The 12,764-nt window shown below is 49.5% G+C and overlaps 1 protein-coding gene across 1 annotated transcript in view; it reads left to right on the plus strand.

The window, feature by feature from the left end:
- Positions 1-1,537: 1,537 nt before the first annotated feature.
- The window catches only part of PPARGC1A (PPARG coactivator 1 alpha), a gene marked incomplete at both ends in the record, with an annotated part of 631,219 nt that continues 619,992 nt past the window's right edge, over positions 1,538-12,764 (plus strand). Inside the window, one exon of the mRNA XM_084233498.1 lies at positions 1,538-1,740. Within this exon, the coding sequence (XP_084089624.1) occupies positions 1,654-1,740 (87 nt within the window). The remainder of the gene's footprint in view (positions 1,741-12,764) is intronic.

The raw sequence follows: 12,764 nt of genomic DNA on the forward strand, positions 1-12,764 counted from the left end.
GTTTGTGACATCACTGGGTTGCTGTGGAAATGTTTATTTCACAGAGGATTTCGACCTCAAGTGGGGAATTTACAAGAGGAAGTGTGAACTCTGGGAAAAACACAATTGGTTGGAATAAAAATGGGCAGCATTTGGAAAAAGGATTCAGAAAGAAAACAACACAAATTGCCTTGTAACAGGTTGTTTCAAGTTTTCCTGGGAGGATTCAAATCCTTGTAAGAGCATCTTACACAGACACTCCGATTTTTATTTGAATTTTACTTCCTATAAATATCTGTATAAAGAGTTAGGGGGAGCAAAGAAGGGAAAAAAAAAAAAACTTTCAGCTACTCAATTATTCAGACTGAGAGAGAGGTTTCGGGGCTGATATCTCCGTTTACATTTTTATAACATAAATAGAAGCGACGAGCTCCCTCTAAAGAATTGTGACACAGGGGCCTGAATGGTAGTGCAGAAGCTCCACAATCCTTTTTCGTTTTAAACTGTTAAATCAACCGAATGCCAACGCGATCCTTTCTTCCTGCTGGGGCAGTGTTGTCCCCTAAATCCACTTGCAGTTCTCTCAGCCCAGCCTAGTTTGATGTAGCATCGACTTAGCTTAACTACAGCAACCGGCGAAAGCCAGCGGGTTTGCATTCGGGATGCGAGGAGGCGGCCGGGTGTGTGTGTGTCTGCGTGCGCGCGCGCGCGCGGGAGGGGCGCCAGGGGCGCCGGGTACGAAAGAAAATCGGGACCTAGCAACTGTGTGCAAATAACCCCCCCGCGGCTGGAAGCCGGGTCTCTGCCCGGGAAAGCAATTTTAGGAACGAGCCAAGAGGATCCTCGGGCGGGTGTGCGGCAGGCGCGCCAGGAGGGCGCAGGGCTTGGCCGGGGGACATGTGCGTCTCCACCGGCCTCTTCTGTCCCACTTCCCCGGCTCGGGGCGGCCCCCTCCGCACCCACCCACCTGCCCGTGGCCTTGGCCGCGCCCCCTGCGGTCTCGGGGCGCGCAGGCCCGGGGGTGGGGGCGGGGTGGGGGCGGGGGGAGCGGCGGGCCGGCCGGGCCGGCGCGGGGAGGCGTGCACAGGTCTGGCGGCGCGGGCTGATTTAGTGGCCGGTGCTGTAGTACAGGCTGTCCCCGGCAGCCGGCGGAGCCAGCGCGCCCACGTGACGGCCCCAGCTCTCCGGTGAGCTCCCCAAACAGACGCACACCCAGCCACACGCGCGCTCACACACACACGCGCACACACACGCACGCACCCCCGCGCGCACACGCCCGCCCGCTCCTGCCTCTGCGCCCTCCGTCCGCGCTCGCTCATTCCCTCGCCCTCTCGCCTCCCCTGCGGTCTCTCGCTCTGCGCGCACACACCGCACACACGCACACGCACACACACGCGCGCACACACGCAGCCGGCACAGGCGGCGGCGGCTGCTGCCCAAGTCAGGACGAACCTCCTTAGGTACCGTCTTGGGAAGGCGGCCCCGGCGGCCCGAGCATCCCTGCTCGCCCGGAGAGGGAGCCGCGCCGAGAGTTTCCGAGCCCTTCCCCCTCCCTGTCTTTATTTTCGGGAGAATTTCCTCTCCGCTGACTGGTTTGATTTGATTTTGAAAATTTTTCGTGGCTTTTGTGTGTGTGCTTTTTTTTCCTTTCCTCATTTTATTTGCATCCAGAGCATGGCGGGCTGCGGGCTGTCGGAAGACACCTTCTTCTCTTCCTTCTTTTACAACTACGGCTCCTCCTGGGAAACCCCTTCCGACCAGGTAAGGGGGTGGCTCGGTGCCGGGCGGCGGCGCGCCCCGGGCCCCCCGGCGGCGCGCTCACTTGGCACTCGGCGGGGAGGCAGAGGCTCGGGAGGGGGTGGGGAGGTTGGGGGCCAAGTGGGTCGCACTGTCTGGGTCGGTGCCAGCCGGCGGGAGGAGGTGTCCCCTTCCCCCAGCACGAGCTCTCCAGCCTCCCGGCTCTGCCATCCCTCCGGTGCCCGATGTGCCATCGCCGGCTCTCCCCACCGCCCCCCAGCTCAGCGGGAGCCCCCGAGAGAGGCTGGGGCCGGCACGTTACCCCGAACAACTCCAGGCAAAACCTGAGAACTCGAGCGCAACCTTCCCCAAGTAGCCGCGGGCGCCGCGCCCCTGTGCGCCCGGCGCCTGCCAACCCTCCAGTTGCGCCGAGGGGCTGCGGAGCTGCGAGTCCCCCGCGACGTGCTGCTCTCCCCTCCAGCCCCCCGGGCCCCGAGCTACCTCTTTGCCTAAAATGGCTGCAAACGCAAGTGGAGGCGTCCCCTGACCCCGCGGAGTGGGGAGTGGGGGGGGCAGAGTAGATGCTCCGGTGCCCCTGACCCCGCACCTCCCCTGGCGCGCACAAGCACCCCACAAACACACACTTAACTTTGATGACTGTGCAATGCAGTCCGGCTGCATCGTGCCCTCGACGTTCTCCGCCGCCGGCTTCTAGGTGTGCATGTCGATGTGCCTCGTGTGTGTGTGTGTGTGTGTGTGTGTGTGTGTGTGTAGGGGGGAGACCTGGGGAAGCTGGGGGTACACGCCGGAAGGGGGGGCGTGGAGGGATATGCGAGTGTTTAGTGGGCCCCTGGTAACCTGGAGAGAGAAGCGTGTGCTCAGGGTCGAGGGGTGCAAAAGCTATTCTGGGCGCCACAGCGAGAAAGAGAGAGGAAAAATGCCTTTTAATTAAATAACTGTTGTAGTCTGCTGCCCCCACCGCTTGTTTGGTGAAAGTCTACAGGCATCTGTCATCTCCAAACTACACGGGGAAGTGGAGCTGGAGGCGGGGGAGAAGGGGTGTGTGTGTGTGTGTGTGTGTGTGTGTGTGTGTGCGCGCGCGCGCGCGCGCGCCCCTGTCCGGGCTGGGGAAAGTTGGGGTGGAGGCGAGGCGAGGGGCCGTGGCGAGAGGCAGCCGCAACTCGGTGGGTGGCCCGGGGCGCGGGGGAGTCTCGGGCCGGACTTGGGGCGCTCCGCTGGGGGAGCCGCCGGCGGGCGCGGGGTGTCGGGGCCGGGAGCTCCGCCGGGTCCCTCCAGCCGCCGGCCCGCCCGCCCGCCTCGGCCGCTCCCGGGCCGCCCGCCGCCCTCGCCGGCTCTGGCGCGCTCCCTCCCGGGCCCGGAGCGCAGCGCGCTCTTGCGAGCTCTCCTCAAAAAGCCACCCCCTCCCAGCACAACACCCGGAAAAAAGGTGCCCCTCCGCCCCCGCTTCACCCCCAGTTTCCAAGAAACTGAAATGCACAAACTAACCGTTGCCGGACGGAGACCTCTGCCCCCCGCGCGGCTCCCCCGAAGCGCCGCGGCCCGCGGGTGGACGCCACCCTCGGCGGCCGCGCAGCCCGGGAAGCCTCGGGCCCGGCTGCAGCAGCGGGAGGCGGCAGCTCGCTCGGGCCAGACCGCCGGGTCGCCGCCGCGGGTGGGGGCGCCCGGGGCGTCCCCCGGAGGCGTGCGGGCGGCTGGCGGGGTGCGGGGCTCGTGGTGGCATGGGAGGGCGCCCCAGGCGCATGAAGTTGGGGTTCGGGGCGAGACCGCCAGGAAGGGGAGGCCCCGCTGCGAGCTGAAACTTGCAGGAGCTGTCGGAGTGATCCGGCGGGGGATGGACTGGGGAGACTTCGTGGGGTGCCCCGGCTACCTCCGGCCGGCGCTGGGGCCTTTCTCCAAGCCACCCCGCCGGGGCTAGCGAGCCCCCGGGGCTCCCCAGGCCTCTCCGCGCCCGCTCCGGCTCGGCAAACTCCAGGTCTCCAGGAGCCGGCGTCCGCGCGCCTCCGTGTGTGGACGTGTGGCGTGCTGTGTAGTGTGTGGTGTGTGGTGTGTGGTGTGTGTGTCGGGCGTGAATGCCGATGACTCATAAACCAGCCCCAGCTCGCCTTGGAGCACCCAGACGCGTGACAGAGCCACCGACCAAGCGCGGCTCCCCCGGCACCTGCCCGGCCAGGATTCGGGAGTCGAGATTCCTCGGCAGCGCCGCGCCCCGAGTCTTGGATTCAGACGCGTTGGGATAAGTTTCCAGGCGCGTCCCTCCGACCTGCACCCCGGGAGGCCACACGCCTGCACTTCGCTTTCCTCTGAAGGGCGAGGGAAGGGGTGTCGAGTGGCAGGGAGCGCAGGGACTCAGCTTTCCCAGCGCCGGGGGGTTTGGCATCTTCTTTTCAGAGATAGGAAACAAGTCGTTGGGGACAATAAGGGCTGCGGCCGGATTTTGCAAGACAGGCAACCACGCGCGCGCAGCCCTCAGAGCCGGAGAGCCAGACACAGAGAGAGAGAGAGAGAGAGCGCGCGCGGGGTGCCGGGGGGGGGGGGGGGGGGGCTTGAGCAGAGGAGGGGGCGCGCGAGCAGGGGGCGGGGGCAGCGTTCCAAAGAGGAGAACTCTCGGTGTCCCCGGGTAAAGTTAGTTTAACTTGATTTGGAGAGGCGTTTTCCCAAAAGGCACGAACATTCTTCCAGAAAGAGAGGCTCAGGCTGCTAAGAAAAATCGGAAAGAATTTCTGATCAGGCAGCTGGCGCTGCTCTGTGGAGGGTGATTAGCTCGCAGGCTGGTATTGGGTGGCGCGCTAAGTAGTGCAGTGCAATTGCGTGGTGGGGGAAAGGGAGATTATTTGAAATATTGATTTCTTCTTCCAGTGGTGCGGTATGAACTTTAAGATAAAGTACAGAAACAAATGAGAGGTGTACATCAGCAGAGGAGGGTGCCCCCCAGGGCTGCTGAGCTTTAGTCTCAGGTGGGAAGTTAGGCCGCCAGGCAGGGCGTCTGGCCCAGGATTTGAGGTTTCCAAGGCGGCCATGTCACCCTTTGCAGGGGTGAAGGGTGTGTGTGCAAAAGGACGTAGGTGCTCATTGAGCTCCAGTTTGCATTTTTTTAGCTTTTGAGCATGGGAAGGGCTAGGAAGCCTGCTCCGAACTGCTCCTACCGAGAAAGAGGAGAAGATGAAAGGCAACACTTTAAATATCATCTTGGACTCGGGCAAGGCTGCTAAGGGGAGGCCTGGGCCAAATTTGAGAGAGTGAGACTTATTCATGAATTTTACCTGAAATGCTGCCAAAAAAGCAGACAAATCCTCCCTTCTCTAAAAATAGCAATGCTCTTCAAATATAATTTGTTTACTCTACCTCAATTAAAAATAAAACCTTTTTCCTAGTGTTATAAAGTGCTTAGGAAGGTAAGGGTTGACTGTACTAAAAAAAAAAAAATCAAGCTTCTTATTTCTAGATCAATATGATGTGCTCTCAACATCTAATACCATGTAAAAGGAGGCTTTTTACAACATCAATAGCAGGCAGGCATGTCTCCCTAAGAAACTCTTTTCCTGGAATCACAAGGCGTTTTGATTACTTTCATTTTCACAAGAAACATGATTATGACACCTCTGGTTATAAACAAGCGAGTGAAAAAAATAATGAAGATGGAGGTTCTTTATATATAGATCTGGAAATTTGGAACAACTGGGGCATTTTTTTCATTACTGAACACAAAACAGAAAAGCCCAACCGCGAATCACTATGGGCAGGAAGGTATTTTAGTTATTCGGTGACATTTTATTATTAAAGCTGGAGGGGGTGGGGATAGTGATTTTTTTTGGGGGGGGAGAGAGCCCAATGTGTATTAGAGCCGAAACTGCATCTGTTATCATTTTAAAACTGGGAAATTCCATCTTATATCTGAGTAGACCACGTTGTAGATATTTTGCACCCACTTGCCAATGTGCAAAACATACCAAAGTGAGAGGATGTGTGGGGGGGAAGCATCTGCTTAGGTGGAATTTATTTCTTCAATTAGAATGAAAACCCCAATTAAAGTGTGTATGTGAAATGTCTCTGACTTGGCTCAATGCAGCCGACAACAGACCATTCTTTAATTTACAGTTTCACGCCTAGGGATGGCAGTAGTGCAAGCTTCCAAAAGCCAGCTTTATCTTTTATGTTGTGCATTTCAACCTGCGAGTCTCTCCTGTAGTTGTTTAAGCCTCCGGCCTCCGTCATGGAGCTGACCCTGGTCACGACTGCATGCAGTTTGGACCTGGGTCACCTTATTAGCTGTCACGATGTAAGCCCCAATCGAACCAGGCCAGGTCTGTATGATATTGAATCAATCAATTGAAAGTGAAAAATGGAACCAATTAGCTGACTGCTGGGGTGTCCGGGAGGCCAGATTTCTGACTTCATTCACCCGATTGACCACTTCTTTAGTGAGTGGATAGCTTAACCCCAGATGGTGAAAAAGACATCCCCATTAAACTCCACTGTGCTTTCTCAGTTTTCTTGTGTACCCCCTCTCCTCCCTACTGCTCCATCAACATTTCCAGACTAGAAAATAAAATGGCACTCTTTCAAGGGCGCACGCTAGGTTAGAATAGGTGATGACTGATTTGAATTTAGCTCTGCACTTTTGTAAGCCAGTACTTGTAATTCTTTGTACTCACTCTGTCTTTTCAAGCAGGATAGAAGTTTCAATGCAGCACCGTTAATGGAGGTGGGTAAGTCGTTCAAAGCTTGTGCTGACTGCCTTTTTTTTTTTTTTCCTGGACTGGCACTACTTCCATGGCTGAGGCTAGCCACGGCAGAAAGCAGCTGGATGAGGAATATTTCTTGTCCAGCTGGCCCAAGTCCTGTAAAGAATTTGCAACTCCCCACCCCCTCTCCTCTGGGTATTTCATTGCTCTTCGAGTGGTGACAATGTTTGGATTCTCGAGGATGAGCCAAGACTTAGGAATGTCCTCCATTTATAAAGTTGTTACAAAGCCCCTAGCTTACAATTCAAAAAAGAAAAACTGGGCTTTTATACATGATACACATTTTCATTTTCCTGAAGATGTATGCATAAACTACTGAATAGTTTAGAGGTACATTTCCATATACGTTAAATGAATTTTAGAAACCCACCTTTAAATCCAGCTCCTCTAACCCCTGTTTGTCCAACACTGGGTTTCTCAGGTAGGAAGGAAGAAGACGAAAAGAGACTTATAAATTTGGGATTGTTGTGGGCTTCCTGTAAGACTAGCGTTCCTGGGGTACCAGCTTGAAAGCATTATTTGCTATTCTTTGTAGGGGTCTGGAAACTTGGGAATCAAAGAGCAGTGACAATAACTTACATTTCTTTTTCTCCCTCACCCCCCCCCCCCCAATTTGTTAGTTCTTTTAAATTGAGAAAACATTGGCTTGCATCATTATTTGTATTTCAGAGGTATAGGACCTCCTCCACCGGTGTTATTACTACAACACACCCACAAACCAAGCACCCAACACACCTGCAAACCAAGCCTCCCCCTGCCTCCTCCTCTGGTAACCTCAGTTCTACAGTCAGCTTTGCTTTCTAGGATTAGTTCTTAGTTTGACTTTATCTGACCCTTTGTTTGGTTTCTGTATATTCCGCATAGATATGACACCATCCGATATTTGTCTTTCTTCTTCTGATTTATGTCACTTAGCATAATCCCTTCCAGCCCCATCCTTGTTTCAAAAAATGGCAAGAGTTTGTCTTTTTTGATAGCTGAGTACTACTCCATTGTGCATATATATATATATATATATATTAAGAAGATGAGGTATATATATATATATGCACACACATATATACCTCATCTTCTTAATCCATTCCTCTGTATTTGAGCTGCCATTTCTTCATGCTATGCTTACTGGGTATTCAACTAATTTAATCTCCAGGACAACATAGGAGCTCTGTACTTTTATTATTATTCCCATTTTATAGATGAGGAAGAATGTCTTTCAGGCAATTTCATTTCAGAGCCCAGAGTGCCAGCTTAGTCTTGCTCTCCATGCTGCTTACACTTCTGGACCACCTCATGTGGTGGTCGCATGTACATTTCTAGCAGGTTTGACATGGTGTCAATCATTTGCAAGCTTCGTGAAATAGCAAGGCACTCCTGTTTTGTTTGCCCACCGTCCTGGTCACTGACCTAACCAGATATCATCGTCTTTGATGAATGAGGTCTTCTGTTTTGGCAAAAAAAAAAAAAAAAAAAAAGGCCTGTTGTTTTGGCAAAATCAAACATAACTACCTGATACTTTTTTTTCTTGGTGATGTACTAAATGCTTGAGTTCACCATTCTTTTTGGTTTGAATGGCTGGTCCAGCTTAAAAGATAGATAGGGTCTTGAGATTGCAAGCTTCCACTGTCAAATAATTATGATTTAATGGAGGGCTCATTCCAAATGTTTGTAAATATTAGTAAAACATACTCTACAGAAGAAAGGTAATTGTAACATACACAAATGGAATAATGTTATAATTATTCACATACCTCAGAACTCTTATATGTTACATATCAAATCTGTATCATCTATACTGAAACCATTTGTATATTTATCCATTCAGATGCATCAAAACCCTGTCATGTGTATATGAATTGGTGCATCTGAAAGATTAAAGTGGTACCAGTGTTTTACATTGGTAACAAGTTGTTACAAGTCTTTTTTTTTACATTTTGTCTACCTAGAAAAATAAATATTTGTCAGGCTTCTTTTGAGGCATAACTCATTCTCATTTTATAAGCAAACCCGTATCGCTTTGGGTTTGCATTATAGCTATGCTTGCAGTATAGCTATGCAGTCTGGAATTCACCTTTCTCATCATGACCCTCTTATAACAGGTGTTTTCCTACCGAATCACGCACCTAACATTTATGTCCATCATGAACTAATACCTTTTATAGGGGCATCTCTTCTATTGTGATCTTCCAAAATATAGTTGTGAGAAGAGGAGGGAAAACATTAAATGTCAGTAGTTACAGCAAGACAGTCTCTAGGAAGAGGGCACTGGTTTCACATTCTTGTAGCCCTGGCGGAAATGTAAAAGTGCAGGGTTTGCATTGGAATGAGAGTGGGGTCACCTACCTTTTGTAGTCATCATCAAGGAAGCAGAACTTCCTTCCAGGAGAGCATAGGAAATCAATGATCACACTTTGCCAGTGAAGAGGTAAATGTGGACAGCAGACAGCATTAAATAAAAGGGCAGCAGAAACGTGATTTACTCTGGAAGGCAGCGTGACTCTTGGTCTCTTCAAAGATTTCACGTTTTTGTTATAATTCTTAAATATTTCTTTGATTCTATGTTTAAAAAAATAAAGGAGAAAATGCCATTAGGTGATGTTACTGTCTATTTACTTGATGATATTTAAGGGAGCAGTGTCTGAAATAGGGTACCAGGTCTCCCTCCACCCCTTTTGTTAATAACAATCGACCTGAATTGACCTGATTTAATAAAAGTTACTGGATTTCTGTTTGTTTCCTAAATTCCCGGATGCAGAGGGGAAGCTTGCCAGGGGGGATGGCTCACCTTGACCAGGTATGGCAGAGAGGGGGGTCCTGTTACTGGGGAGACTGGGGGGCGGGGGAGGGTGAAGGCTGATATAAAAGAAAATGTAGGTGTGGAAGCTTAATGAAGTGTGGGAAAGCAGGTGTGTGGCTCCTGTGTGACCCCCCTCTTTAGAGTGCATTTCTGATTGCTTGGTGAGCACGTCTTGCAGATTTGAAGTACAGAGCTGCGGGGAATAGCTTAGAGGCAGAGGACTTCTGGTTTGTATCTGGGAAAAGACAAAACATGCAAGTAATCTCTTGCCTGAATGGCTATCAGGAAGTGTGTTAGTTGTGTAACAACGAAACATAATAGCCAAAAAGACACAAAGAGAAAGAAAGAAAACTAACTAACTACCCCTACCATATTTTGCTTCAATTTATTATTTCCAGTAGCAGTTGAGTCCTTAATGTTAACAATGAATGATTATGATTCTGTAGTTTCGTTTACAGCATAAATTAGCATTTTGTTTTCTGTTACAGCTTTTGAATGAGGAATTATAATGTATAATTTGCTGAAAATAGATGTTATCATCTCTTAGGATGAGAACAACCACATAAACTTGAACAAATGATAAAAATGGAATCAATTACATTTCAAATGGAAGTAGTTTACAAATCTCCAAATACAAAGTGTCAGTAGTAGCTGGTTATTGTAACAAATAATTAGTTTTTTTAAACAACATTTATTGAATTCCATTGACAATCTGATAATTGTTCATCTTCCACGTAACCCTCCCTCTTCCCGAATGAAATGTGGCGTGGAATGACTACATTTTATAAACTGCAACTTGCCTCATGACTTAGTGTTGCAACCAGAAGATTATAACCATTTTGGGGTGATAGGAAACATCACATTGAATAAAATGATGTCACACGCCTCATGGTGGCTTTTGATCAACACCCAAGGGTGGAGGATCAAGAGAGCGTTCAGATTTCAAAAGAAGAAAAGAAGCTAATAATCAACATGGATGTGCATGAGTCTATGGAGGAGGAGAATGTTGTCAGTCAGAGGTTTCTCAAACAGGAGACATTTTTACTTGGGCAGGACTGAGTTTTTCTCTTTGCCACATCCACCTCTCTCCTACCATACCCCATCCCCTCCTGTATTGTCATGTTTACTGTTGCTTTCTTTCTTTTTTTTTTTTTTTTTGATTGATTGATTTATTTATACAAGCACTGGGTACAGTCAGAAGCACAGGAGGGTGAGAGAATTCACCAGAGCCAGAGCAGGGAACAGAACAGGCAGACTGACGAAATACACTGCTGAGGGGAGCAGCGGGCCGCAGGAGAGGTCCGCACCATGTGGGACCCTCCTCTGGTGTCCGGGGAGCAGCCAGGGATCGAACTGGCACCGCAGAGGCTGCGGGTAGCTTCGCAACCCAGCGCTCAACCGCTGCGCCACCGGGGAGGCCCATGTTTACTGTTGCTTTCTACTGGTACCGCCACCTTCCTCATCATGCTTAGCCTGTAGTAGACAGAGAGGACAGGGGTACTGACATGTCATCTTATACGTCACCTTATTTATTGATCTTTGCTGCATGTGTTAGGATGGGGAGGACCATCCTGCAGTGTCAGTTTTGAAAATGGGACTTGAACTTGGAGAATGAATGTGTCCTGCTTTCCTGGAAGGGTCTTCGGGGAAGACCACAATTGGCTTGCCGTGGGCTCACTAGACCTCTTAATTTTCAAAATGAAAAATTACGAAGTGTATACTTAATAAATTCAGAAAGGATAAAGGGGGAAAATGGGAATCTCAGAGTTTTTAATTTTCATTTCATTTTATTTTTTTGGGTAACTGCTACATGCTGAGTAGATCATTCATTTTTGATTATTTCTAAAAGATTAATCTATTTCTTTAAAGTTAATATGCAAAGAAATATGTTCAACATCACTTTATTTTTAGATCCCACGATTTAGTCTGAAACAAATCAGTGGTGCATTATAAACACACAAGAATGTATCTAATGACAGGAGTCAGGCTGAACAGATGCTAAAAAAGATGCTTCGTGTGAAGTCGAGGGAGCTGCAGGAGGGAATGGAAAAAATCGCTAGAAGTTAGAGGGCTTGTGAGGTGAACACTACAGAGACTTTTCACCCAGCGAGTATGTGCATGTGCTCTTCAGAGCAGACGGGACTCCATTTGCTCCTGCATAAAAGTAGGACTGATGACATCCACCCATACAATGGTTGGAAGGATTAAATGAGACCTTGGACCTAGAAAGAAATTTGTTATTGACTAACAAAGGGCTGAGTCAGTGTTTGGGCTTATCAGCCAGTCCTCAGGTATTTCTAGAGTACTGACTGGTGTGACAGCCAAGCAAAGTGCACATAGTAGATGCTCAGCAAATTATGTTGAGTCAACAATTATAGAATCCTTGTATTGACCACTTACTATACATTCCAGAAACCTCACAAGGTGCTTTATATGGATGAACTCAGTAAGTCCTCAAAATAGCTCTGTGAGCTATAGACTATTGTTAGTGTTCCATATTACCTGTTACAAAACCTTGAGTACAAGCACAGAGTGGTGAAGTACAAGCACACTGACTATAGACCCAGAAAAAAAGTAAATGTCAAATAAATATGCATTGTACTCACTTAGGTATTTTTAAAACGCTTGTTTACAAAACCTTGAGTACAAGCACAGAGTGGTGAAGCAACTTAACCAAGATCACACAGATACTGAGCGATATGGCCGGGGTATCTATTGTGTCTGGCTCTCACGCCCATGCTTTAACCACATGCTGATTGTCTGCAGGTAGACGAAATGATGCATGGATGATGGAGAAGAAGCAGAGGTGAACAAAGCCACCGCCTTCAACATGGGTGTGGGTTAGATATGGGCCTTGTCTGTGCAGAGAAGGTTAGAAAAGTAGATGATGGTGAATAAGGTGTGTGCTATTCACTTTTAACTGGAAGAATCACAGATTTTAAAAAGGAGTGGCATTGGCTTTGGGCTTTGAGAAATAGTGAGGATTTGGCAGGTAGAAAGAGAATAAGAATGGGGCAGAAGGAAAGCATGGGAAGAATTTGACAAGAAGTATTTGTGAAGGATAATTCCTTTTTTTTTTTAAAGATTTATTTTTATTTATTTATACAAGCACTGGGTATAGTCAGAAGTCTGGGAGGGTGAGAGAATTCACCAGAGCCAGAGCGGGGAGCAGAGCAGGCAGAAGGACCGAAGTACACTGCTGAGGGGAGCAGCGGGCGGCAGGAGAGGTCTGCGCGCCATGTGGGACCCTCCTCTGGTGGCCGGGGAGCAGCTGGGAATTGAACCAGTGCTGCAGAGGCTGCAGCAGCTTCGCAACCCAACGTACAACCGCTGCGCCACCGGGGAGGCCCTAATTCCTTTTTTTTTTTTGGTCATTTTTTTTTTCAACAAATTCACTGAACTCCTACATAGTGGGTGTCCTTGATTTCAAGAGTGACATAAATCACATGACGTGGATATCTGTGTGTATATAATTCCTTTTGTATAAGTGT

This window comes from Talpa europaea, assembly GCF_964194135.1.
Source record: "Talpa europaea genome assembly, chromosome: 5".
Taxonomy (NCBI): Eukaryota; Metazoa; Chordata; class Mammalia; order Eulipotyphla; family Talpidae; genus Talpa; species Talpa europaea.